Source organism: Cardiocondyla obscurior, linkage group LG08 (assembly GCF_019399895.1).
Source record: "Cardiocondyla obscurior isolate alpha-2009 linkage group LG08, Cobs3.1, whole genome shotgun sequence".
Lineage (NCBI taxonomy): Eukaryota > Metazoa > Arthropoda > Insecta > Hymenoptera > Formicidae > Cardiocondyla > Cardiocondyla obscurior.
The window spans coordinates 2,908,186-2,933,339 of NC_091871.1; the positions used below are offsets into that span (position 1 = coordinate 2,908,186).

General features: G+C 33.4%; 9 protein-coding genes and 1 non-coding gene across 12 annotated transcripts; 4 read left to right on the forward strand and 6 right to left on the reverse strand.

Annotated features, from left to right (window-relative positions):
* Positions 1–31: 31 nt before the first annotated feature.
* On the reverse strand, positions 32–2,338 carry P32 (complement C1q binding protein P32). The gene is made up of 5 exons (XM_070660804.1): positions 1,993–2,338; positions 1,261–1,411; positions 949–1,151; positions 635–723; positions 32–269 (listed from the first exon to the last, which is right to left on the reverse strand). The coding sequence occupies exons 1-5, from the start codon at positions 2,195–2,197 to the stop codon at positions 120–122; spliced, it is 798 nt and encodes a 265-aa protein (XP_070516905.1). The 5' UTR covers positions 2,198–2,338; the 3' UTR covers positions 32–119.
* On the forward strand, positions 2,294–4,621 carry LOC139104980 (DNA polymerase delta subunit 2). Its single transcript, XM_070660796.1, has 7 exons — positions 2,294–2,426; positions 2,620–3,033; positions 3,106–3,407; positions 3,472–3,688; positions 3,765–4,002; positions 4,080–4,372; positions 4,445–4,621. The coding sequence occupies exons 2-7, from the start codon at positions 2,865–2,867 to the stop codon at positions 4,567–4,569; spliced, it is 1,344 nt and encodes a 447-aa protein (XP_070516897.1). The 5' UTR covers positions 2,294–2,426; positions 2,620–2,864; the 3' UTR covers positions 4,570–4,621.
* Positions 4,622–5,089: 468 nt separating this feature from the next.
* Positions 5,090–6,448, reverse strand: LOC139104987 (protein dimmed). Its single transcript, XM_070660806.1, has 3 exons — positions 6,310–6,448; positions 5,890–6,121; positions 5,090–5,648 (listed from the first exon to the last, which is right to left on the reverse strand). Exons 2-3 carry the CDS (start codon positions 6,103–6,105, stop codon positions 5,394–5,396), a joined length of 471 nt encoding a protein of 156 aa, XP_070516907.1. The 5' UTR covers positions 6,106–6,121; positions 6,310–6,448; the 3' UTR covers positions 5,090–5,393.
* Dph1 (diphthamide biosynthesis 1) lies at positions 6,325–9,100 on the reverse strand. Of its 3 annotated transcripts, XM_070660799.1 has the most exons (6): positions 8,582–9,100; positions 8,218–8,525; positions 7,771–8,154; positions 7,392–7,596; positions 7,159–7,178; positions 6,325–7,077 (listed from the first exon to the last, which is right to left on the reverse strand). In XM_070660799.1, exons 1-6 carry the CDS (start codon positions 8,892–8,894, stop codon positions 7,033–7,035), a joined length of 1,275 nt encoding a protein of 424 aa, XP_070516900.1. In that variant the 5' UTR covers positions 8,895–9,100; the 3' UTR covers positions 6,325–7,032. The 3 variants fall into 3 exon arrangements, with proteins under 3 accessions (XP_070516900.1, XP_070516901.1, XP_070516899.1); XM_070660800.1 differs by lacking the exon at positions 7,159–7,178 and having other exon boundaries at positions 6,325–6,790; positions 8,582–9,099; XM_070660798.1 differs by lacking the exon at positions 7,159–7,178 and having other exon boundaries at positions 8,582–9,099.
* Positions 9,101–9,170: 70 nt separating this feature from the next.
* Positions 9,171–9,242, reverse strand: Trnaq-uug (transfer RNA glutamine (anticodon UUG)). The gene has a single exon. It is a non-coding gene; the product is annotated as a tRNA-Gln (tRNA).
* Positions 9,243–9,533: 291 nt separating this feature from the next.
* On the forward strand, positions 9,534–13,720 carry Ais (DExD-box helicase 52). The gene is made up of 11 exons (XM_070660790.1): positions 9,534–9,766; positions 9,837–10,061; positions 10,129–10,314; positions 10,392–10,647; positions 10,717–10,789; positions 10,935–11,138; positions 11,219–11,309; positions 11,390–11,512; positions 11,604–11,754; positions 12,095–12,170; positions 12,248–13,720. Exons 1-11 carry the CDS (start codon positions 9,680–9,682, stop codon positions 12,447–12,449), a joined length of 1,674 nt encoding a protein of 557 aa, XP_070516891.1. The 5' UTR covers positions 9,534–9,679; the 3' UTR covers positions 12,450–13,720.
* On the reverse strand, positions 12,704–15,525 carry Hfw (leucine-rich repeat domain-containing protein hfw). Its single transcript, XM_070660794.1, has 8 exons — positions 15,383–15,525; positions 15,055–15,316; positions 14,658–14,975; positions 14,406–14,575; positions 14,150–14,332; positions 13,907–14,065; positions 13,721–13,840; positions 12,704–13,643 (listed from the first exon to the last, which is right to left on the reverse strand). The coding sequence occupies exons 2-8, from the start codon at positions 15,314–15,316 to the stop codon at positions 13,371–13,373; spliced, it is 1,485 nt and encodes a 494-aa protein (XP_070516895.1). The 5' UTR covers positions 15,383–15,525; the 3' UTR covers positions 12,704–13,370.
* Positions 15,526–16,126: 601 nt separating this feature from the next.
* Positions 16,127–17,992, forward strand: Det (baculoviral IAP repeat containing deterin). Its single transcript, XM_070660809.1, has 4 exons — positions 16,127–16,268; positions 16,483–16,683; positions 16,764–16,884; positions 16,979–17,992. Exons 1-4 carry the CDS (start codon positions 16,243–16,245, stop codon positions 17,081–17,083), a joined length of 453 nt encoding a protein of 150 aa, XP_070516910.1. The 5' UTR covers positions 16,127–16,242; the 3' UTR covers positions 17,084–17,992.
* Positions 17,993–18,047: 55 nt separating this feature from the next.
* LOC139104979 (protein odr-4 homolog) lies at positions 18,048–20,446 on the reverse strand. The gene is made up of 8 exons (XM_070660795.1): positions 20,152–20,446; positions 19,690–19,881; positions 19,372–19,574; positions 19,130–19,304; positions 18,884–19,063; positions 18,583–18,811; positions 18,323–18,505; positions 18,048–18,246 (listed from the first exon to the last, which is right to left on the reverse strand). Exons 1-8 carry the CDS (start codon positions 20,245–20,247, stop codon positions 18,095–18,097), a joined length of 1,410 nt encoding a protein of 469 aa, XP_070516896.1. The 5' UTR covers positions 20,248–20,446; the 3' UTR covers positions 18,048–18,094.
* A 204-nt stretch (positions 20,447–20,650) lies between these two features.
* On the forward strand, positions 20,651–24,471 carry LOC139104752 (uncharacterized). The gene is made up of 11 exons (XM_070660437.1): positions 20,651–21,008; positions 21,085–21,247; positions 21,331–21,551; positions 21,615–21,799; positions 21,959–22,109; positions 22,181–22,234; positions 22,317–22,494; positions 22,682–23,052; positions 23,230–23,519; positions 23,610–23,717; positions 23,782–24,471. The coding sequence occupies exons 1-11, from the start codon at positions 20,925–20,927 to the stop codon at positions 23,915–23,917; spliced, it is 1,941 nt and encodes a 646-aa protein (XP_070516538.1). The 5' UTR covers positions 20,651–20,924; the 3' UTR covers positions 23,918–24,471.
* The last annotated feature ends 683 nt before the right edge of the window (positions 24,472–25,154 follow it).

Here is a 25,154-nt window from a genome sequence, read left to right on the forward strand (position 1 = left end):
ATATTTAGTGAATAGAATAAAAATACACTAATACGCTAGCACATTTTTTTTATTAACAGTTTTTACAAACATAATGCTGTAAGTTGCATTTATAGATAAATTGAATGTTAATCCTACAATTACTTTCCAGACGTAAATTTTGATAAGCCCTCCAATAAGCTGACATAAGCCGTATGCTCGTAACATGTGCTCAATTCGATTAGTTTCTCTGCAAATTCATTTGAAACGCCTTTCTCCTCGAGATAGTTCATCAGTAAATCGTACAGATACTGTAAAATTAAGTGTTTTATTTCATGTAACAAACTATATAATGAAAATAGCACCAAACTTATTAGCCGAAAATATGTCACATTCTTTATTTAAACACACACACGAAAAAAGTCATGAGGATGTTTTATAAGATTGTATATAATTTTCCAAAGATCAATAATCAAAGTAGTCACAGTATAACAACTTTGTACTCAACACTTTGGAAATATTAAAACTTCTTAGGGTTTTAAAAATTAATATTATTTATTGTTATTAAAATTAATTAATATTTAGTTTAATTATAATTCTCAATGATTGTCTAATTACTATTAATATTTTTTGTATAATTATGTAAGAAAGAAATAGACAGAAAACAAATACTTACACCATCAATAATCTCACCAGCTACAGAATATACTTTGTCGCTATGTTTCCCCTCATATAACGAGATTTCATCAATGCCAAAAATATCATCTGCAAAAAATTAAACTTTAATAAAATACACAGATAATAAATGACAAATTGAACATAATGTGCTTTAAAAATTTTATTTATAGTATTTAATTATATGGCCTAGAAATGGAAAAAAAATTTGACAATATCAATTAAGTAATAATTATCAAAGTAAAGTTAAAAGAAATTATTTTATATTATTTTTAATAATATATTTTCAAAAAAAAGATATGTAAGTATATGTACTGTAATTATCATCTGCACCAGATGCACCAGGCTGGTTATTGAAAGAACATGTAAAGCCTAGAGTTTGATCACCCCTTATTATATCTACTGTAAAGGTTGGCTTGCTTTTCATCTCGCCAATTTCTACATTATCACTATTAGAATTTAAATCCTCATCAGTGTCTGCATCTACTGTGTGATTCACATTGAATGAAATATGGATGCTGGAAAAAAAAATAGCATCTGTTAGATTTATCAAGATCTTATATAATATTTGTACTAATTTATATTAATTATTTAAATTTCTAAAAAATGATAAAGCATGATAATTACGTATCAGTGTCATCTCTTTTTTTAAGATTAACTTCAGCACCATTGAGAGATACTTTAAAGCCTTCTATTTCTGTTGGTATCATTTTCAATTTCTGTGCCTTTTTTTCAGCTATTATCTCCTCGGCCAAAAATTCTACTAATTCTTTCTCCGCTAAAAAAAAAAAAAAATTTAATTTATTTATATAATATAAAAATAATAGCAGGGATATTAAAAAAAAAAAGGTTTTAAAAAATTCTAACAGTTGAAAATCTTATTAAAATACTGTACATAATTTGAGACTTAAATTGCGTCAGACGTTAATAATATGCCTGAGATTAGGATAAAAGCAAGACTATACTAAAGACGATTTTAAATATAAGAATGGTCTACGCATATCGACCTTAAAGTTCTTAGACTGAAACGTTTGTTTGCAAATGAAACGACTGCCCACGACTACCTTAGAACGTGGTCGCAGAGAGCCTAACTCGGAATCGCGGCTTCCACGCGTACAGATAGAGGCTCGTTCTTCTACCCGACGGCAGCTGAAGCGTTGGCCTCACACAGACCGTCCGTGTGAAGCCAGCGCTTCGGCTGCCGTCGGATAGAAGAACGAGCCTCAATCTGTACGCGTGAAAGCCGCGATTCCGAGTTAGGCTTTCTGCATGGACGACTCGCGGCATCGTGGTCCCGATTACAGAAACTATTAATGCATATTCCAATCCAATGCGACACACCGGTTGATGACTCAATACCTTTGGTGTGCGATCTGCTGTAACATCTCCGAGTGCGAATATTGTGTAAATCGAGCGAGGAAATGAAAGGCGCAATTTCGGCAGTCTGCCGGCGGCCGCAAACATTCCACAAGGTTCGGATATGTTGGCTACTATTGCTGCCACATGACGATAGCACGTTGCGTACGGACGTAGCGCGTAATACACTTCTTACAATACCGTTCATGACTGAATCAACCACGGTCAACTACGTGGATAATTTACTATGGAAAAAATACAAAAAAAACTGCGAGGAAGATGTAGCGTCCGACAAAAGGGAAATGGATACTGACGAAAAGATCACTCACGACTACGCCATTAACAGCGACATGCACGGACCAGATAGCGCACGAGGGAACGAACTGAAGTACAGTTAGTGCAAGTAATGGGCCGTCGGAGCGCAAAAATCGGAGCACGTAAGTTTTGTTTAAACGTTTTTCTTCGTCTTTTTAATATTTCCATTTTATCTCGCGTTATTAGCTGATTATTAGCTAATGCCACGCTAACAAATGTTACAGATTTTTTATTTGTATTTATAAATTAAACATTTGACACTGTTCTTACTCCTTATATACTTATCAATTAATTATAGATCTCGTTATTCAATAGGGGTGATATTGACTGCACCTTCTACATTTCGTGACATAATCAGTGTAATCACATGTTCCTTCCAAAACACGTGTTTCTTCTTGCACGTGAAAAAAACAATGATGAAACAATAAAAAACAATAGCACGCTCCGCAAAACATTAAATTTTTTATGATGCCTGACGATACGCCGACTGCGATTTTATTTTATGAGCGTGATCTCGAAAAAGCAGAATTAAATTTGAGGTTCTGAAGAAGTTGGCGGGAATGGAAGTCAAAGAGCCTCTCGAATATGATCGAAAAACTGTTTCCTTCAGAGATTTTGGCAGGTTTAAATTGACAGATAGAAAATATGATAATGATTCTCTCAATATATATACAGCGAGGTTAAACGATCTGCGAAAAGACACTCTACACAGAGCAAAACTTAAATGGAGTAAGGCAGTTAAATTTCTGTAACCTTTTTACGACATAGCATCCACATTTTTCCATTTTATATGTATTGCAGATGATCATCAATATGTAGAGATTTCACGTTTGTCTCTGGAAAGCCCAGAAAAGTCTTACATCTTAGTAGGAGTAATTTACAAAGATCAAAAGCTGAAGCCCTCTCTGCTGCGAGATCTCAGCAAGGAGTTGCAGCTGGAAGCGCGACCAAGTGGCACTTATGCATCAGTCGATGATAAATTATTTCTAGAAGACGAAACCTTACGTGTGAGATTAGTAGGAAATCACATGGATGTACAAGAAGTAGTCACTGGGGTTGTTTGTGCAGTACTTGGACGCGAATTAGAAAACGGGACATTCTTGGTAGATACTTAAATAATTATTTCACAGAGAAATCCTATTTGCTGAAATAAAATTTTGCTCTTAGGTTGAAGACTGGTGTTTTCCAGGATACTGTCCAAAACCTTCTAGTTCCGGTGGCTTGTCAGTGGAAGATGGAAAGATTTTACTAGTATGTGGTTTAGATTTAGTTAATAACACGGATGAGCTCAGCTTAGATTTACTTTCGGAATGGGTCACCGGAATGGCAGGATGCGCCAATACTCAAAAGGAAGAAGCAGTTATTGCTAGAATTATTATCGCGGGTACATATGCTAAAAATTTTCATATTTTAAATAGTAATAAAAAATATATATGTATAATATATAAATTATTGTACAGGAAATACCATTCGCGGCTCTGAAACAATATACAATCACAAAGGATATCATGAAACTAAATCACATGATGAATATAAAATTAAAGAAAATATAAAAGCGATGCATAAACTTGACGCTTTTCTCAGCAATATTCTTCACTGCTGTTGTGTCGTATTAATGCCGGGAGAATTCGATCCTACTTGTAATTACAGCATGCCGCAACAACCCTTCCATCCATGTACTTTACAAAAATCAGTTAGGTAAGCGATTAAGCTTTACAGCAATGCGTTTATATTCGCCGAGATTTTTCATAAAATACAATTTAAATGTGATACAGGTTTAAAAGCTTGCATGGTGCGACTAATCCTTGGATTGGAAATATTGGATGTCGTGTCGTAGCTGGATCTTGCGGCAAACCGATCTTAGATATCATGAAAATCGCTGGTCTATCTCAATTATCACCGTTGGAATGGTTGGAGCGTACCTTAACTTGGAGACATTACGCTCCAACTGGACCCGATACTCTTCCAATTTATCCATTTTTTAAAAACGATCCATTTGTCATGGACGAATGGCCGGACATTTATTTTGCCGGAAACATGGATAAATACGATACGAAGATAGTAACGGGTAGGTTTTTTTTAATTTTATTTGACTATTATCTTTCGTTCACGTAAAATAATTTATATATGGTATGTGCAGCTGACGAGGGACATGCAGTGAGACTGATATGCATTCCAAAGTTTTCGGAAGCAAAAACAGCAGTGCTGGTCAATTTGCAAGACTTGACGACGCAACCTGTTTCATTTGGTGACGATCTGACATAATTTGTACTACTGAGTGGCCGTTTACTGTGAAACACCTTGTATACGAAAAGTTAAGTAATTTAAATTTATCGTGTTAATGTGCAATAAAACATAAAAAAATATTGTATAGTTTTCACAAAAAATGCAAGAAGATTAATATTAAAAATTTGATCGAGTTTCTCGTAAATATATAATTAAATTTATTTATTTGAATATATATTATACTTTATATAATAAATATATAATTATTTTAAACAGTCATATAGCCTATTTATCATTGTACGTATTTTAATGACACTTTATAATATGGAATAAAAGTGTAAATAAATATAAAAATTTCTTGTAAAGTGGTTTATAATAAATAATGAGTTGCTATAATTATTAATATAATTATGAATATGTATTTATAACTCATTCACTGCTTGTAAAAGTATATAAAACTTATATAATTTTTTAATTTCTGTCATTATTTCTTTACGTTGTTATCGAAAATAATATAATGTTACGTACATGAAATAAAATATTGTAACATTATTATTAATATCTGTGTATACTCTTTTATTCGTTTTTGCAATAAATACTATCTTTCTTTGGCACATACAGTTAGTATCTATTCTTTTAATACTATATCAGTCACGATATATTGTTAATTTTTATAATACTTGCACAGATGCATTAGATATTGGAATTTTGTAAGACATAAACGCATGCACGATTAAGAAAGAGAAGACTAATCAAAATGCGGTTAAAATTCTCAATTCGTGCCTCATTCCCGTTATTGTTTAGCGCCATAAATTTTTAGAGACCTGTAACGTTGCCTTGGTCTTTGTCTCACTACTAATAATTTAATAAAAATTTTGAGTTTTCGAACCGCAAGATTTGGAAGCAGGAATATTCACACGAACAGTAGTTGATTCTAGTTGCTGTTCATCGCTTGACGAATTGGAGCTGCTTGTTTGCTGATCCTCCGATCGTTCCTCACTTCTCATAGCGCATATTACATCTGTGAGAGCCACTATATAATTTTTGGCCAACGTTAATGTTTCAATTTTCGAGAGCTGTCTTTCTTTAGTCACATGAGGAATTACTTCACGCAGGGACTAGAAAAAAGAAGATTATCTTATATACTATTATATGCTGATATATTTTACAAAATAATTATTTTAAAACACGTATATATAAAATTAAAAAAATCTTTACGATAAGTCAGAAACGGACATTACTGGCTATAGGCAGTTCTTAATTAATTTATTAAATTGCTTTTCGTCTAGTTTTATTAATTTTTATACCTTAGGTTTAATATATAATAATTAAATATAATGACTTTACGTACTCACACACCTGAAAGGCATCATTCAAACTGTGCATTCGCATACGCTCGCGTTCATTACTTTCCAGCCTTCTAAGAGTTCTCTCCTCTATTGTATCTCCCCTAGAGGGTTTTGACAATTTTAATCCCGTTCTCTTCGTTGTTCGTCGCAAGCCTTTACTACTTTGCGACGATTCCGTAGTCCACTTTGTCTCCCAAGTACTCTCATGCATCACTTTAGATCGCATAGTATATTTCTCTTTTCTAATAACGAAATAATTAAATTTTATCGATTTAAAGATACAATCTTTTTAACGTTTCTCCTTAAATATATATATTTTTTCTTTTTAGTTATTTTTTATTTAAATCGTACACAATATCAATATCAATTTTAATTGCATACATATCAAAGATCAAATATAAAATTAATACTTAATATTTTTGTGACTTACTTAATATCGCTAGTCAGATTAATCCAACGTAAAAGACGATTTACGATCTTGCTTCCGTAGTTAGATCCGTCGAGTTAATGCATTTTAGTACTCTGTCACTGTACGACGTGTTATAAGTAAGAATTTTCCAAAATTTGAAATTGTGATCTAGGCGCCGCGTGTACTTGTTGAGCCACGCTGGACAACTGACGTCGCGACGCCGGGGTGCGGCCGTCGCCACCTTCTACCCCCCGGTATTTCGTCACGTACTCTGTGTTCTTTTCGTTTTATCCGCATCAATGATTTTATCATATATTCACCAATGTATTTTATTCTCTCACAATGAGTTCTTCAGTGATATAAGAAATATTGTATTTTCAGATCCAAAATAATATTTGCTAGCTAGAAGCACTTTGATTTGTGTTAATTAATTTTTACTCAGCATCTCGTATTCCTTCCAGTATTTCTTTTTTCCCTTACATCATTTTGTTGACAGATTCTTCTGTGGACAATTTAAAATAATGACATTTTAATCATATACATATATTATATATATTATTTGCATTTTAATATTTTTTTCCCCGATAATAAGAGAGCGGCCGATAACAAGTATCGAGTATTAAATTTTGTACACCCTGTATGTATAATTCCTGTCTATGTGTAAGCGGGCTACAGGTGGGCGTATGACGTAATTCGCCCACGCGGACTCTCCTGTCTACCCATTATCGCTCCGCTGGCAACGACTTAAGGATGACGGGGGTTTAATATGAACAGCTCTCTCGAATACACCTGCTCGAATTTACATCGTAAATCATTTAGGTCAGATTATTCCAACTTTCTGGCAAATTTATATATATCAAACAATCATACGTCTATCTTTGTTCTTCTTTCTAAACAAATAAAACAGACATAAAAAGACGTGCTTATTTCACAAGTAAATTTATACAAAAGTTAAAACCACCCTTAAAGAAAAGTTTATTAAAAAGCAATGCGGCTCTGATGAAATAGGAAAGGACATATTTATCTAACTTAACAGGTCGATAATTTTACGACAAATTTAAATTACATATTCCATCTTTTTTATTGATTCATTTTACATTTACCACAACAGGCATCGGTTTTTTCCAATTCAGATTCCTTATGATTAGCGGTCCAGGGTCCGAGGCTGATTGTGGCGTAAAAATCCATGGGATACGGTCGATCCTTGTCGAAGTCTGCCATCCTAAGAGCGACGGCGCCTTCATAAGGCGTGAGAAATGGTTTCTCAAACGCAGCACCCCAGTCAATGCTCAATCGTGGACACGCAATCTTAAATAAAATAACAGAAATTAATATAGTTTCTTGCAAAATATAAAGTTATACTGATTCTATCAAATAATTTTTTACTTAAAAAAATTTTTTAATTTTTTTTTCTTATATATTTTTATAAAAATATGTATCTTTAAAAAAATTTGTTTTACACGTTATATCGTAAGATCATACTTGTATGAAAGCATCGACGTCTTTGAATAGCTTGATTTTGTCTGGAAATATTTCCGAGAGCAATATCACGACATTTTTCTTTTCTAATGCCTCTATTCTATTTTGCAAAGTTTTCAATACGCTAGGACTACCCTGTCTACCGAGAGTGCTAAGCACTAAAGCGTATGTGTCGGTTTGTAGAGCACGTTGTATTGCCTCGTGCCTCGTCTTCAGCATTTTTTCGTGGTCATAAAACTCCTCGGTCAATTTTTTCGCGTACGGATCGTATTTGAATGCCCTCAGCTTAGGATTAGCGATCATAGCAGCTTCCAAATGGAAGCGACCGTCCCCTATGTAGATCACGGCATCGGCACAGTGAACTTGTGGCGCAGTACATCCTAAAATCTTCAAAATCCATTGGCTATTGTGTCACCTTAATGAATAGGCATACTAAAAAACGTATTGTACTTCTCCAGGGCTAAGTGGCTTGCTCTGTGGCACCGAGACTTCATAACCTAATCTTCTCAATTCTGTTGCCACCGCTTGCACCATTGTAGCGAACTGTATGGTACTAACTAATGCTATCTTCATAGTGACTGGCAGAGTGATTTTCAGGCAGTCCGCACAGTGCAGAATGTCAATTTTTACATTAACAAACACGTAAAGGACTTTGATACCAGTGGTTTGGTCCACAGGTATGAGACACGAATGTCCATAATGAATTAGAAAATCTGCATCCAATGCTCGTGCTGTGTAATCATCCACACAGCAAGCACCTATAATAAACCACATTATACTCATCGTAAGCATTAAATTATATATTTAATTTTACCATAAGTGACATCAGCCATGATAACAGTCTCTGCCTCGGTAAAGTCTTCAATAATATCAGCTATGGTCGTGGCATACATCAAGAGACCTTCCGGCATCTGAAGCACCACTCTTTTCGCCTTGGCCTCTTTGATTCTCCATACCGTCTTATGTATTTCAAAATTGTAATTCGTAGGCAAAGCCGCTATGGCAGAGTTAAGCACGGGGTCGTTTAGGAGTTCCTCCGGAATTTTGCTAACTCTCGTGGGAGCTTTAAAAACCTTGCGAACAGGCTTCGCCTTGATAACTACCACGGAATCGTCCTGTTCAGCCATCTCCTCACAGTTAGTTTAAGTTCTCAAAAATATTTCGGCACGTAGTCTACAAGCGTCATATTATTTTTACCAGCAGCTTATGGAACGTATAAATAAAAACAGCTGCGGGTTAGGTTAGCTAAGATTATGGACGAAACGTGTGGAGTTACTAAGCATATTTCAACGAAGCCCACTGCTTATACGATTTTCAGATTTCGATTGTATTCATCGATTGCATGCAAGTTAACGACAAAAGAGAAATATTAATTGTTTGAAAAAAAAAAAAAAGTATCTTGCAGGTCCCACCGAGATTTGAACTCGGATCGCTGGATTCAAAGTCCAGAGTGCTAACCATTACACCATGGGACCTTCGTTGAGAGAACATCTCTCTATTACAGTCTTTACGTAAACGCATACGGTGTATGAGTAAAAGGATGTTCGTTTTTTACAAAAAATTACATTAAATATGCTTCGTTCTTGAGAAAAGTAATTTTGACAATTACGGAATTAAGAATATACTCGTGCTTTATATCTATCGGAGAATAGAACGAAATGAATCTTCGAGTGTGTACTTCTGCCATTTTACTTTTTTACTTATCTCGACTCCCTATCTAACCGGCCGCTTGTCGTTAGAAGTTTCTTATTGCTCCAGATGAATGTCGCTTTTTAAACACGCCTCACACGCTTTTTCTTTACGTGCACATGTGCTAACCTGAAAATCATGCTGGTTATTTGAATCTTTTAATTCGTAATTTGCTCGAGGCTGATGTTATTTAGTCTGTAAATTATTTTTAAATATTATAATTATGGACGCTCACGATCTTTTCAAGAAGCTCGCGGTCGGTATTAAATTTGATACAAAACGTTTTCGACAAGATGCAGAGAGATTTCAGGTAATTAATTGTTTATTTTGTCCAAGGTATTTGATCTACTTATTGAATACTGCTTTATTTCTTTATATAGCTGGTAAAATCGGTCGAAAATAACACAAATAGTACAGTAGACAAAATTAAAGAAGAAGTATTAAAGCCTGATATAAAGAGCAATGGAAAAAGAAAATGTGAAGATAAACATGAAAATGTTGATGAAATAACATTGCTGGATGGACTGAAAAACGAGAGTGTTCCTGCTAAGAAACAGAAAAAGATAGTGACTGCAGAGAAGATGTTAAAACTGGAGCAAGAAAAGGTTTCAAGCTTAAACAATTATGTGAAAACAAGTAAAAAATTCTTTTAACATACCTTTTATTTTTCAGATAAATCATTTAAGGAATGTGAATCGTATTTCAGTCACAGGCAGTCATGTACCTAAATTAATATTAGAATTTAGTGAATTAAAAACAGAGTATCAAGTATCAGAGAAATTATTGAATAATATGACAAGTAGTGGGTATAAGTATCCAACACCAATACAAATGCAAGCCATACCAATTATGTTAGAAGTAAGTAAATGTTTATTGAACTAATAAAAATAAATTATGTAATTAAAAATTTTAATATTTTTTTTTGTCAATGATAGGGCAGACAGGTACTTGCTTGTGCTCCTACAGGATCAGGGAAAACTGCAGCATTTTTGTTACCTATTATTCATAGCTTACAAGGACCTCAAAAAAAAGGTTTTCGTGCTGTTATTCTAAGCCCTACAAGAGAGCTGGCTAAACAGACTTACAGGGAATGCTTGAGACTGAGCGACGGCTGTGACTTCAGAATTCATATAATTAATAAAGCAAATCAAGCTCTTACTAAATATGGCCCTTCAAGTTCGCAAAAATTTGGTAAGTGTAATATTGTAAGATATAAAAATTTTAATAGAAATATCTTTTTAAGATTTATTTGTGTTCTAGATATTTTAATCACTACACCGAAGCGCCTGGTTTTCCTTTTAAATCAAGATCCACCAGCTATTTCATTAAATAAGTACGTTCTTTTAAAATAATATTGCGCACTGATTCGAATTCCCGTAATCTCCACATTTTTACACTTTGAGACACTCCCGCGCGCTGCATAAAAAAAATATTGTTTAAAAAAAATTAATTAAATTCTTGTTTTATTTGTTGCATAGCGTTGAATGGTTAATTGTGGATGAAGCAGATAAACTCTTTGAGGAAGGAATACGCGGCTTTAAGCAGCAATTAGATGAAATTACGAGATCTTGCACTAATACAAATTTACGTCGCGGTATGTTTAGTGCAACGAATACACCAGCGGTGTCTAAGTGGTGTCGTCGTAACATGAAGGGACTCGTAACAGTAACGGTTGGACAAAGGTATATGTAAATGCATATGCGTCACAATAAATTTTACGATGTATAAAAATTGTTAATATTTATGTTCGTTTTTATTGTAGAAATGCAGCTGCAGATTTAGTAGATCAAGAGCTTCTCTTTGTTGGGAACGAAAGAGGTAAATTGATAGAAATTAGAAACATTATTCAAAAGGTAAGATAATATATATTTGTTGTAATGTTTTACTACGCCTTTAAAATACCACAGTCGTATATATTTTTTAATTTTTAAAGGGAATATCGCCACCAGTCTTAATATTTGTGCAAAGCAAAGAAAGAGCTCAAGAACTTTTTAACGAACTTATTTACGATGGGATTAACGTAGACGTTATACATGCTGATAGAACAATGACACAAGTATGCCTAAAGAAAAAAATTCTCGTGCAATTCACTTTATTGTTCCTTAATATATATATATATATTAAAATTTTTTTTTTTTTTATTTTAGCGAGATAATACCGTGCGTTGCTTTAGAGAAGGAAAGATCTGGGTTTTGATCTGTACAGAATTGATGGGCAGAGGCATAGACTTTAAGGGTGTAAACCTCGTTATAAATTATGATTTTCCGCCGTCTGCCATTTCGTACATCCACAGAATAGGTATGTATGTCTTATCAGTAAATTCCTACAATGAAACTATTCTATTTTTCTAACGACACAAAACGTTACGCATTTCTGATCACTCCATCCTTTTCTCTCTTATTCTTCATTTCATGCGTAGCTTTTTTTCGGTATTGTGTATACTATTGCTAAAAAAAAATCCTGCTTTTGAATAGAATATGAAGAATGTGCATTACCATCTGCTTAAGTATTGTTCCACTTTACTACAGCATTTTCACGTATCGTACCGAGAGTACATTTAGAAATGTAGAAGAATGGTGCTGATCTGTAAATCTGTCAGTTCTTTTCTTATTTTTTATTAGAATGTTTTCTGAAACAGGTCGTACTGGTCGTGCCGGACACAAGGGAAAGGCAATAACGTTTTTCACTCAACAGGACACTGTAAATTTACGAAGGTATTGTTTCTATATTTTTCTATGTATTTGCACGTTATAATAAATAATGTAAAATGTATATTTGCTTTTTTTTTTAGTATTGCGGCTGTTATGCGAGCATCCGGATGCGACGTACCGGACTATATGCTAGCTATGAAGAAGCATAGTAAGAAGGAACGACGTAAACTTGAACGTACTGCGCCCACACGCGACAAGATATTAACTGTGCCTACATATAAACGACACAAGCAAAAACCACACATCGGAAAAAAATCAGAAAAGAAAGAGTTGGAAGCGTAATGTAAGTACTCGTACATTTTCAGTAAAATAAATGTTATAGATTTTTATTAGAAAATTTTTGCATTAAAAAGATGGCATAGAAATTGGTTGTAAATAATTTATGTATAATAATACATATGAAACTTTATATAAATATATAATTATTTATAAAATTAAATTTCTTAACAACCGTACGTCTTAAATAATAATATAAAGTAAAAAAAGAAAAGAAAAAAACACTTGTCATGGACATATATACAGAGTTTGTTTTAAAATTCTGTTTTTTAAAGAGCTAAATATAAAAAATATCGTCCATTATAATCATTATTAAATTTGTGACAGAATATCCTGGCACATTACAAAGGCACATTCAGTATATGTTAACAATATACATAATTTTACTGCACAGTTTGATTGCACATTAGGAATTCTTATTACGTGTCGCGTGATTCTCTTTACAAACTAAGCTACTCTTCGTAGATTGCCACTTTCCGTAAAAAAGGTAACGATCGAATGAAAACTTGATGACGCCGAGTTCAAAGTCAGATGAATCTCGGATTTCTAAGTAACGCGTGTTTTTATTTAGCAAAATAAACGTCAATCAAAGTCATAATTTTTACTAAAATTGCAAAGCAACTTTTTCTGCTAAACATAATCATTGCACTATATCTCTTTTTTAACAAATTTAATACAAAATATATTAATATAACGAAACAAATTATTGATAGTCATGCTAATACGAATTTACTGACGAAAATAATAATCGCTATAGATGTAAACGATACCGTTCCTTTTAAAGCAAAGAAATTGCGATATCAATATTCATGATAAAAGCAAACAGAAAACAGATACGAAACGAAATAGAAAAGAATACTATCGAACAATAGAAAACCAAAAATAAAATTCAACAAAAGACTGATTCTAGTAGTAATAGAATGCGATCTACGTTTCAAACAACCAATCACAAGGCAATTTTGGCATCTTATTTGCCGGCCACGGAAGATATCCTGCCGTTTTGAACACCCAATAATCATAAGACACTTTGGCTATTAGACCTATTAAAAGTATCACCTCAGTAGCTATAATATAATATATATAATCAGTCCAGTCTCCCGGGTACACGCACATCTTTGACGGTTCCAGATCTATTACTTTCTCTTTTACATTTTCACACATCACTTCGTCGAAGTCTAATACTCGCGTTTGTATCCATGCCTTAAATTAAAAAAAAAAAAAAACCTTTTAATACTAATATATTATATGTATATTTTTTTATAAATATTATACTGTACCTTCAGATGCTTAGCAGTATTACAATCGCAATGTAGTTTGTTACCTCCTAGTCGGACCAGGTTTCTCGAACTCAAAAAATTTTTGTTATGTGCACTTGGACTCAATATGTATGTCGGCAACTAGAAATGTATTTAAAATATTTAAATATATTTAGCATTAATAAATAAAATACATATTTTACTTACTGATTTAATTTTATTATATCGTAAACTTAGGATGGCATAATTATCTAGAAATTTAGAACCCTCCAACTTATTTATTGAAGAAATATTATTATAATCCGCATAAAATTCCCGTAGACCCTCGTAACACGGATTAGTACTAAGATCGTCTAAAACTGTGATCTAGAAGAAAAAAATTAGAAGGTGCATCGTAAAAAAAATGCAATTTATATACAATAAACGATATAGATGCTTATTAACACATACATTATTATAGGAAACATTAAGAGCTATAGTGTTTTGCGGTAGTTTCTCGGGTAATTCTGTTAACTGCATTCCGCTGCAATCTACATTTACAGCGTGTGTAGGTGGTTTGCCTTCGATAATGTCTAATCTTTTGATGTCACAGTGACATTGCCAGGTGTCACTTTTAGGACATTCCGTTTGTAACTAAATGTTAAAATTAATTATAATCGTATCATATGTTGCATGAAATTTTACGGGATATATAATAAAAACGTACCAAGCTAAGGTAAAGAACTTGTGAAAGTGGAACTTGTTCAGTTGTATTAAACCAGTGCCACGTTGCTAATGAGGAGCACACCGTCTCATTTTCGCGATTAAATGTAATTTGCTTTTCACCTGTTTTATTGATATATTGATACACATCGTGACACGAGAGTATATTTGTTCCTACGGAAAAAAGTAATATGTTAATAAGCAACACGTTAATGTTTAATTAAGATAACAGTACCAAATGGTTTTGCCTGTTTACCCGATATGTCTAACCAAAATTCTCGGCCATTCATCGTATTTAAAGCTGGAAGGTAAGTGAGTTTATTATAAGACAAATCCAATGTGGTGAGTTGCACCAAACGTGTCAGCGAATTATTTTCTACCTCGCGTAATTCATTATTTGAGAGATTCAGACATTGTATGGGAGTCATCATACGAAATTGACCCCGCAATCGGTCAATTTTGCCATCAGTTATGGCCAAAGATTTTAACATTCTCCAACGAACTTCACTTACATTAAATATATCCAAAGTTGCATTTCGGATGTGCACATAACTTATGTTAGAATGTTGAAATCCTAAAACCACAATAAAAGCGCTTAACAAACCTGTATTAATCTAGAAATAAAAAAAAAATTTTTACATTACAGCTCTGACCTATGCAAGAGAGTCCCTCTTCAAGAGTCTGTTGGTCTGTATTGCAGCATAGTGCAGCATTGCCTTCAGGTATATTTGCCAAAGTGATCCTCTTGCAAGGACACCTGTTCGAATCCATAGGACAATCTTCTTGGTGTCTGTAGAAACATTGTTCTGGAAGAGAGTTTGAAACACCACCTGTATTTGACGACGTCTGCTGGTCCTCTTCTGTGCGTGCACTCGCAACTCCAGCATACAGGCATATTATCAAAGCCAACCACATCTGCAGTGAATTATACTGTATAGTAATTGAGATTAATTTTCACATTTTTGGAGCATAATGACTTACCTTTAATTGCTTCAATCTGGTATGTGCCTGAGCAATGTATAAAACGATACCGCCTTATTGTAACTTCGTGAAAGTAGATGTGGATTCGTGCTGTGCCTCCAGATCTGCAATTAACGCGCGTTTCCCCTGTTTCGGGGGTAATTCAATGAGCATACTCGTTTGCTGGCTGTGGCTCGCTTGATCCCGACGAGTGACGCAAATGAATTAATTCGTTTAACCGCGGCCAGCACTCCGGATCGCTTGGGTCGACCTGCTGATGAATTGAGATTGCTCGGTCGCGGCGCGTTCATTACACTCGCCCGACGCCAAGCCAAGTGCGCTAATTAGATGATAAAATGTGCGCCTGTTATCAATCTACCGAGTAATCGTAACTGCGAAGTATTATTCTACTCGCGATTATTGCCAATTAATTGCGGTACAAACTGCAGTCGTAATTTCTACTACATCTCGTCCTTCACCACCGCGGTCTCGACCATTTAATTGTTTTGCTTTCCCCTTCTGCAAAAATAAACATCCATATTTAGATCGCAAAGTCCCACGATAACGCGATATACATTTTATCGCTCCAAGTTCTAAGTCCCGAGCGGAGTCGCTGCTCCGAAAATAATAGATCTATCTTACCACTGAATGCTACTCGCAGAGAGTGGCGATCTCTGTCCGCCGTTCCGGTACGAAGTTTGCGCTTGGCCTGTCATACCGACGCCGTGCAAGTTCGGCGACGGGTATAGGACTTCAAATTTGTGTTTTCGATAATTCGTTGTACTGCATCTCGGAGTTTCTGGGACACAAAAGCCCGTTGTGAATCTTCACGATCTCTATCTTTCTTTTAATTGTCAGAGAAATCAATATTAAAAGGCAACATGTTTAACCCAACCATAATGCTACCGTAAGTACTAGTATATAATAGTAAAATAAATAATTCATAAATGATAGTGGAAACAATAAATGTTCTGTGAAGATTTAATTAAAAGGAATGACTTGTTTGGAGCCAAACTACGTAATTTCGAATCTTGTTATTACGTTCCACCATAATTCGTACTTGTTTTCGAGACGAGGCTGCAAGAGAAACTAGGTTATTTTATCTTTTGTCCCATCCTCAGAGAAGCTACATCCTACTTCTGGAAGCATAGCAGAAGAATAACATACAACAACTGGCCTTTCAAGGAGTCTGATAACTGCAGTGCTGATTGTATGGCTGCTGCTGGATTTTATGTTATTGGAAATGATGATGAACCAGACTTGGTTGAATGTTTTATTTGTGGGAAGCAGCTTAATGGTTGGGAGCCAAGTGATGATCCATGGTAGGAGCTGGAGTATGATTTATGTACATATTTATTAATTGATATTTTGTCAATGAGACATTGAACTAAAGAACTTACAGGGAAGAACATGAAAAGCATCAGTCAAAATGCCCATTTGTTAAATTAAACAAGCCAAATGAAATGGACTGGACAGTGGAAGAATTATATGATATGTATAAACAATACAAGATGAAAGAATATGCAAGTATAAGTGTATACTTTAATTATTCATTTATTGATCTACTTGCTGTGCTTGTATCTTGTACTTAAAGCTGTTTTCAAATTTATTTTGTAGGTGGATAAATTAAACAAGGAAATGAATATGGTGAAAGATGAGATGATAAAGTTAACAAAAGAACTGTATGATTGTAAAAAGTCACAAAAAAACAAGAGCAATTGAATTTCATTATTGTTTTTAATTTTGTACAAAATCGACAATGTTTTAATGAAAATAACAAAAAGAATATTTAAATTAAATTTTGTAATACTTGTGGAAATATGTATCGTGTATAAACGATTTTTTTATATAAATCGAATTAAGTGTCTTTCATTTCTTATCCGATTATACATTGACTAATACAAAGACTAGGACGTAAACTCTTTGTCGAATTTTCTAATTTTGTCAAAATTAAAAAAAATTCAATTATTTGATTGATTCACTAAGCCAGTCATTAACGAGCGTCGTTTTCGTCAATTTTGTAGCCGTCATTACAAGAGAGACATGATTTTTCGGAATAGGATGAGCTATCAACTTACTCGTATTACTCTTAATACCTTGTGAACGTTTTCGAACGATTTCAGAATTTGACACTACGAAATCACGGGATTGACAAATTTATTATTTTATTTATTTTTAATTTCTTGATTATTTAAATGGTTCGTAATTAATAAATTACCATTGTTCCTATATTATAATTGAGAATTAAATATTATTTATTCAATTAATTGTTAATGTATTTTTTAAATAAATTTTTATTAATTTTAAATTAATTTTTATATTTAAATAAATTATTAATAATTTAAATTAATTTTTATTAATAAGCTTTTATTTTAAAAGTAAAGAAATCGAGAAATATCGACGTCAAGAAAAACTGTTCCTTGCTTTTCGCCCGAAATTCTATTATATTTGTATGGTATAGAAACAAATTATGAGAATTCTATTAAATTTCACTGTAAGGATATCCTGTTATTTTAATGAAAAGATCTATTAATTTTTATAACACATATAATAAACGATTTAAAAACTTTACATAAAAATTTATATAACATTAAAATATATATTACTTATTATATCTTAGATTTTAATATTTATATTGTTAAACGAACATTGAATATTACATCACATATAAATAAATATGCTATACTTCATTATATGTATTATATTATAAATGAAACCATTTAAACGTACATATTATGTCACGAATTGATGCACGAAAACAGCTATCAATAATATAATAATTGTAACGCTTAAACGGGTAAGATATACGGCCAATTCTTGTTTACTGCTCGTAGTGGCATTATTGTCGAATTGCTTAGTATTAACATCATTTTGGCAGTAGAATTCTTCAACATATTCGGTTTAATTAACATATGACATCAACTTAGTTATAATAAAAATATATTATATCTTTTTACTTACCAGCCTGTAACTCAATCTCTTTTTGAACTTGACTTTCTTGTACTTCGAGATCTAAAAGCTCTTGCAACGACAATAACGCCTCTTGTGGTCCTTCGCCAGGAAACAGATAATCCGATAAAGTGATTTTATTTTCCGGTAATGCTATTAACACCCGTCTCGGTGGTTCATGTAATGTGATGTTCTCTGAAACAAAATTACAAGAATGCGGAATATTAATATAAAATTATATATAGTACTCATATGTTTATCAATTGATTTACCTTCAGGAGAGCCATTTTCCTCCTGTATTAAACTAGCCCAATGCAATTCCAGTCTACTTGCCAGAGATCTTACTATATCTTCTTTCACTGCCTTATTGGCCTCGGCGATACTTGCTTCTTCATGTACAAATGTTCTACTGACTAATTGTCCAATTAATCGTATCAGTCCGCTGCACTCTGATTGGTTTATCCATTCTACATTGTTTGCTTTTTTATTCTTATCTTGCGACTAATAAGATAATTTTTATTTAATATTTTAATATCTTATTTTCGTAAATAAAAAAAATCTGTTTATACTCACGCAAGGAATATATAGGCTAACTTGAAGTGAATTATCGCCATCGTTTGCTTTACTTTTACATTCTTTGTCATTTTTCTTTTTATTAACAAGTCTTTTCAATGAATCATCTGGGGAGTAAACCTCTCCCTCAATAACGACAAGCGAAGAATCGATTAAAATTTCCACATCTGTCAAAATTCTCTGTAAAATTTATATTTCATAAATGTGGTACTGTAAAATAAAAATTAATTATTTATTTGTTAGTACATATAACTGTCTCCTCAGAGCGTCGAAATCGTCGGCTGCAGCAATAAGATACAATCTGTCCAAGTCTACTAGGGCTTCCAGTTGATACCATGTAGTTGCTTTTTCTCGAAATCTCCAATTGGCTGGTTTTAAAAATTTGTTGGTTTCAGCAACATTTACAGACTTACAAACGTGTCTGAAATCAAAATTAATAAGTGAAAACAGTGTCAAACTTTAATTTGTTTGAAAAATCACTAACATACTTTTGTGTGATACTATTAAAACTTAATATAAGTTTTTCATCCTGATTATCTCCATAGAGATACTTATTTCGTGACATAGTGTTGCAAATTGCAGCAAGAGTGAGTTCAAGATTTTCTACAGTGGCAACATTATCAAAAACATCCTCAGGCCCAACCACAAATATGCCAAGTACCCACATTCCACCAGGTAACATTCTTGTAACCTGCAAATAAAGAAATATTTCTTTTTTTGTTTTTTTTTTAATAATAATTAAACAATTCACAAAAGCAAGGAATTAAATTCTATTTTGTAATTATATCAAGAATACTGTAACATACTTGTTTGGCATGATCAGCAACCCAATTTGTAGGTAAATCTTTGAGAGATGTAATATATCTACCCTTGTCTGCTGCATCTTGTTCAGCAGGAGTTGGTGAGCTAACTAAATGTGATTCTTCCTCAATATGTCTTACATTAAGAGAAGGTAGGGTCTTTGCTAAATGTACAATATAGTCCTTTTGCTCAGATCTCTGAAAAAAATAGAAAAAATTAGTCAATTACATAAACGACCATAGAATCAGATTCTCAAGCATTATATCTTGAGACTTAATAGTTAAAGCAAATACATAAATAAAAATTGAATAAAAAAAAAAAAATTGTATATATATATTTCGATATCACCACTTATAGCCTGCTAATTTAAAACAATTTGACATATACTGAAATATTGTTTTTAACTTATCACATATGTTGAACACACGAAAATTAGCATATGATAATCGAGAGGAAAAAAAGCCAACCTGTCCCAAAATTAATCCTATCGCGTATCCATCAGGCTTCGCTAAAGATATCAGATATGTGCGAAAATGCTTCTCAGCGTATATCACTCGTCCCATTTTTTCAGTGTGAAACTTTTTCCTGAAATTCGTTTGACGGGAGGATTGCAAATATCAAAGTATCGAACGACGCGACAAAATTTGCGCGGCGACTTAGCACGTTGCGGTTGTCCGTCGATGAGTTTCAGAACGTACAATTCGAGTGATTCGAGAGACCAGAGAGCCACCTCGGAATCGCGGTTTCTACGCGTACAGATGCAGAGGCTCGTCCATGTGAAGCCAGCGCTTTGACTGCCGTCGGATAGAAGAAAAGGCCAGAGTCTGGCCTTTCCTTCTATCCGACGGCAGCTGAAGCGCTGGCTTCACACGGACGAGCCTCTGCATCTGTACGCGTGGAAGCCGCGATTCCGAGTTGGGTTTTCTGCGAGAGATAGTTAACTTCATACATACTGCTGCTGGAATTGGCGCGCATGTGCAGGAGAACCGTCTAACAGCACTGCTCACTAACGTGTTTCTGCATGATAAAGGTCATGATAAAGGTGATAAATGAAACTCAAGGCTAATCTGTCGTTGCTATTACTCCAGATAAATGTACACGTTCAGTAAGGAGTCTATTTTAAATAAGAGCTCGAATCAGTTACATATAAGTGAAGTAGTGCTTGTCCATCACCGACGATACCGCATGCGGTGTTTTAAAAAGCGATGAACATCTTTTGTTAATAAGCTAAAGAGCAATAATGTACAGTGTTGTTCTTCTGTTATTGTTTCTGAATATTCAAACGGGTGACTTGTGGCCCTATAAGAAAAGTATTCCTTGCACTGTAAGTTGTACAATCAATTTCTTATAAATTAACTATTTTACATGCAAATGCTTCATTGTGTATTTTGTTCTTTCAGTACAACTTTAAACAGATATATCAAAAGAAAACGAGAGACAATGATACAACAGTTGAATATTCTAATTATTCGAATATTTTGTATTGTCCCCCTGAAGAGATTTCTCTGGACAATGTGATCTACATCTTGAACCTTATGGGAAATAATGGAGTAGGACACACTGGTATGTCTCCAAAATAAAGTAATCCATTTCTAAGACAAATAAATTTAATTGTCATCAACGATTAAATCTTTATCTCTTTCAAGATTTTTTAAGGGTTGAGTTTCCACCTCCTAAAAGAGAGTGCATGTATGGAGTGAGCTTACTAATTAACCCATCAATTCAGGATGAAAAAAAATGCCTTGAGTCTAGCTATGATGTGAACAAGGGGTGGTATGTACATGGAACTGAGAGACATGTGTGTGTCTTCAAGCATGATAATCCATTTGTAAAAAGTGAGGTGGACCTGACAAACCTTTGGAACAAGGTAATAAAGAATATTAATTTAATATATATATGTTAACTGTTTAGTTAAATTAATATGTTTCAGGAAAGAGTTGGAGTATGGTTTGAATATATCTTTAAAGGGTGTTATGCACTTAGGTTTAACATCAATGCTAATCCAAGATATAGAGTAACTAAACCCAAATTTTTTAATACTAATTATCAACAAATGGAAGTTAAGGAACCAGAGCTTGTCTGTAGGTACAATGCGCGTCCCAATCCTGAAAAAAGGTACAGCAAAAGTATTTTTCCACTACAATTTTGTCATATCTTATCTAAATATTATAGATAATAGGCATGTCTGATGTGAATTTTAAAATACATTTTTCAAGTATTTAAAAATAATTCAATACTTTAAAATCTAAAATAAATGTTTATATATATTTACAGCCAAATGACAAATTTTACATTGAATATATCAATACCACCAGATACAGGAACTAACCTTAGAGTGGCACTGATATCGCAACAGAACAAAGATTTTAAAAAAGGTTGCATTTGGCAAGGAGAACCGCAATTATTTACATGGACAATCGATCTGGTAATATTCAGCTGTCAAAACGTACTTGTTGTTTTTTAGCATCCAGCTTTCTTTACATTTTTATATTACAGAGAGTTACTGATGCAAGGAAAGAGTTAATAGATAAATACTGCAATGTGAAATTTGTAAATATAATTTTTCTTAATTGTCTCAAAATTATATACTACACTTATTAAAATATTAATATGAAAAGAAACTTTTAAATAGATGGAGACGGTAAAGGGGACATATGAGAAACGTATACGATGCTTTTTTCAAATAGAAACGGAAGCTACAAGTTCCTGTTTCATGTATAACTTGCTCGATGACCGATGCGCATTAAATACTGTATGGAAGCCACCAAAAGCCTATGGTACCTTAAATGATATATGCCTGTGGTTTATGCGTAAGTAAAAATTATATATATTTAAATTAATAAACTTCTAGAATTGTAAAATTTAATTTATAACAATTATTATAAATTATTATATTCTAAAAAAAAAAAAAAACTTGTTGAGTTTTACATGCAAATATTATTTTAAATAAATTTTTTGTATAGATATGAAATGATAGTTTTGTAAATTATGTTGTAGAGTGCGAGCCAACGTATGAACATTGGCGACACGTCGAGATTATTCAGCCGAGAACGCTAGATGATTCCGACACGTTGCTGAGCGCAAGTTCATACTTGTTGTTGCCAATTATTGCCATTATATTAATTGTATCGGCGGTAACTGGAGTATTATGTTATCGGCGTTATTTGCATATTCGCCAGGAGGAAATTAATTATTATGTGACCCCAAGCGATGATTCTAATTGTTATAAATCCATCAATAATACCGAGAAAGAAATATGTCATCCGCCGTGCGACGATATCGTTCTTCTTTACACCAATAGTTCAACTTCCTTCATGGGATTGATGAAAGATTTTCGTAAGGCACTTGCCAAGATGTGTTCTTGTTCGGTAAGTTTTTTGGGAATAATCGATAATATATTCAACAATGTACAATGCACGTCACAATTTCTAAGATTAATAGGTGTCTCTCATTCAAATTTATCCATATATACTTTTTTTTTTTTTTTTTTACTGTAAAGTAATGCAACTTGAATGTTAACGTTGGCTAATGGTCGTTTTTTAAAGGTACATGATTGGCACGACGGAGGTGTATGGAACGAGGTGGCCAAAGTTGGTGCTGTTTCATGGTTTACTGAATTACTTAACAATGGCTGTCGCGTTGTTTGGATAGACACCCCGGCTACGAGGTATGCCATTATATCAAACTCGAGAAACGGCGAAATAAACTCGGATAAGCTCAGTAAATACTGCGAGATACACGATTTCCGCGATATGGCATTTCACAGCGTACTCGAAGTAGCGAAGAACAAGATGAATGACGTCGCGAGCCAGTATCGCAGACATTTCGTCGTGAGGTAAATTATATGCAGATGTTGCAACTCAATTATTTTCCCAAGGGTGATTTCTAAAATGCGAAATGTTTAACTATTTGCGGCATTGTACAGGTTCGAAGGATTAGAGAGCACTGCAAATGTGGACGATCCGTTTTTAGATCTTTCCCCTCACGCGCGATATTACATGCCGCGGCATTTGATGCACTTGTGCTCGGATTTGTAAGTATATCTTTTATCAATTATAATTTTATGAAATAATTATAATAGGAATGCTCTTACTTAGGTCGGTGGCAAAACCAGAAATTTATAAATGTAAGACAAAAATAGACGAAGACGTTTATCGTATTTTCGTCTACCAACTTTATAAATCTCAGACGCAGCAACGCCTAAAATTTATGAAGATGGATTCGATGCTATGAAAGAGCCACAAATTGTTTTAAGATCTCATTATCGGAATCCGTAACCAAAACGTAAAACCCCAAGTCTTGTTGTATTAGATAATTATACAATACAACAAGACTTGGGGTTTTTTAACATAAAATGTGATTGCAAAAGCACAAAAAACGTTTGTTATAACAAAGATACTACCTCAAGATGTATGTAGAAAATTAAGGTTTATTGACGCATACTCTCAGGATTAATTACACAGGTCGATAACATTAAACTTACATGGAAAAGAAATTTACTTTAACTTTCCAAAAAGCCTGTCGTAATACAGAAATTTCGTTTCTGTATTCTGATTTGATCAGATACAAAAAAAAAAAAAATTGATAAGAATCGATACATTTTATTCACGTTGCAGAAATGTTTAATGTCGATCTGTGTTATTTGTAAATCGTTCGTTGAATTTAATTTTGTACAGTCGTGCACAGTTTAAATTTTGACTAAGCTTTATACATTTATTATATTAATATAGAGATATATATTTGTACAATACAATATATTTTAAATAAAAAAATAAATAAATAAATAAATATAAAACCTGTTATTAATTAATTTTTATTAAGTTGTATGTAATTAAATGTAGGATGAATGCATTTTAAAAGTTTTAAGAAATTACCCCAACGTTAATTTTGAAGTCACTTGGGACTGAAACTGTTGAATAAAATTTTTTGGTCCGCTCAATTAAATGTAAGTATTCATACGAGATGTTTTTATCGATTTGGCACTTAGTGACATTATTAATTTATACTTTATATATTAAACATGTGTAAATGTCATATATAATGTACATTTCTTTTCAAGAAACAATCAATTTAGAACGCTTTATCAGCATTCGCGAAACATTAACGGACGCGCAAGAGTCATCCGTTTATTCTCCATTAAATAGAATATAACGAATGCATGTTTATTGTATAGTTACACGTCGTCGAGGTTCTTCACACACGGGCGTGCACACGGACGGGCGTAGGAGATGTTTTATTTGAAATTGCGCGTAACGAAAGGCCATTTCGTGCAATCTGCCGCACAAAAGAGCTGTATCGTTTGCCCTGAAAGGAAGCTAATTACCGCGAGAAAATAACACACGGACGCGCACACATAGATATATATAAATATATGTATATATAATATATATATATCCACGCGGTGGAGAACGATCTAAAAAATGGTAGAGACGCTGCGACTCGTCGGGCCGTTTGTACGCGCGTGCCGATG

Bases quoted from the DNA above. Each gene is read 5' to 3' on its own strand.
- P32 (XM_070660804.1), bottom strand. From the start codon at position 2,197: ATGAACGGTATTGTAAGAAGTGTATTACGCGCTACGTCCGTACGCAAC. The intron at 724-948 runs GTACATATACTT...AATTTTTTGCAG, and splicing joins TGGTGCAGATGATAATTACA to ATGATATTTTTGGCATTGAT. The intron at 270-634 runs GTAAGTATTTGT...TTAATTTTACAG, and splicing joins CTGGTGAGATTATTGATGGT to TATCTGTACGATTTACTGAT.
- LOC139104980 (XM_070660796.1), top strand. From the start codon at position 2,865: ATGGAAGTCAAAGAGCCTCTCGAATATGATCGAAAAACTGTTTCCTTC. The intron at 4,003-4,079 runs GTAAGCGATTAA...AATGTGATACAG, and splicing joins ACTTTACAAAAATCAGTTAG to GTTTAAAAGCTTGCATGGTG. The intron at 4,373-4,444 runs GTAGGTTTTTTT...TGGTATGTGCAG, and splicing joins CGATACGAAGATAGTAACGG to CTGACGAGGGACATGCAGTG.
- LOC139104987 (XM_070660806.1), bottom strand. From the start codon at position 6,105: ATGCGATCTAAAGTGATGCATGAGAGTACTTGGGAGACAAAGTGGACT. The intron at 5,649-5,889 runs GTGTGTGAGTAC...TCTTTTTTCTAG, and splicing joins GTTTGAATGATGCCTTTCAG to TCCCTGCGTGAAGTAATTCC.
- Dph1 (XM_070660798.1), bottom strand. From the start codon at position 8,894: ATGGCTGAACAGGACGATTCCGTGGTAGTTATCAAGGCGAAGCCTGTT. The intron at 7,597-7,770 runs GTATGATCTTAC...ATTTTATTTAAG, and splicing joins ACGTCGATGCTTTCATACAA to ATTGCGTGTCCACGATTGAG. The intron at 7,078-7,391 runs GTAAATGTAAAA...AAATTCGAGCAG, and splicing joins AAAAACCGATGCCTGTTGTG to GTGTATTCGAGAGAGCTGTT.
- Ais (XM_070660790.1), top strand. From the start codon at position 9,680: ATGGACGCTCACGATCTTTTCAAGAAGCTCGCGGTCGGTATTAAATTT. The intron at 10,790-10,934 runs GTACGTTCTTTT...TTTGTTGCATAG, and splicing joins CCAGCTATTTCATTAAATAA to CGTTGAATGGTTAATTGTGG. The intron at 11,755-12,094 runs GTATGTATGTCT...TTTCTGAAACAG, and splicing joins TTCGTACATCCACAGAATAG to GTCGTACTGGTCGTGCCGGA.
- Hfw (XM_070660794.1), bottom strand. From the start codon at position 15,316: ATGTGGTTGGCTTTGATAATATGCCTGTATGCTGGAGTTGCGAGTGCA. The intron at 14,333-14,405 runs GTACGTTTTTAT...TTTAACATTTAG, and splicing joins AAGTTCTTTACCTTAGCTTG to TTACAAACGGAATGTCCTAA. The intron at 13,644-13,720 runs GTACAGTATAAT...TTTTAATTTAAG, and splicing joins ATACTGCTAAGCATCTGAAG to GCATGGATACAAACGCGAGT.
- Det (XM_070660809.1), top strand. From the start codon at position 16,243: ATGTTTAACCCAACCATAATGCTACC. The intron at 16,269-16,482 runs GTAAGTACTAGT...TCCCATCCTCAG, and splicing joins AACCCAACCATAATGCTACC to AGAAGCTACATCCTACTTCT. The intron at 16,684-16,763 runs GTAGGAGCTGGA...AAGAACTTACAG, and splicing joins GAGCCAAGTGATGATCCATG to GGAAGAACATGAAAAGCATC.
- LOC139104979 (XM_070660795.1), bottom strand. From the start codon at position 20,247: ATGGGACGAGTGATATACGCTGAGAAGCATTTTCGCACATATCTGATA. The intron at 18,812-18,883 runs GTGAGTATAAAC...TTATCTTATTAG, and splicing joins TTAGCCTATATATTCCTTGC to TCGCAAGATAAGAATAAAAA. The intron at 18,247-18,322 runs GTAAGTAAAAAG...AATATGTTGAAG, and splicing joins AGAGATTGAGTTACAGGCTG to AATTCTACTGCCAAAATGAT.
- LOC139104752 (XM_070660437.1), top strand. From the start codon at position 20,925: ATGTACAGTGTTGTTCTTCTGTTATTGTTTCTGAATATTCAAACGGGT. The intron at 21,009-21,084 runs GTAAGTTGTACA...TTGTTCTTTCAG, and splicing joins AGAAAAGTATTCCTTGCACT to TACAACTTTAAACAGATATA. The intron at 21,552-21,614 runs GTAATAAAGAAT...AATATGTTTCAG, and splicing joins TGACAAACCTTTGGAACAAG to GAAAGAGTTGGAGTATGGTT.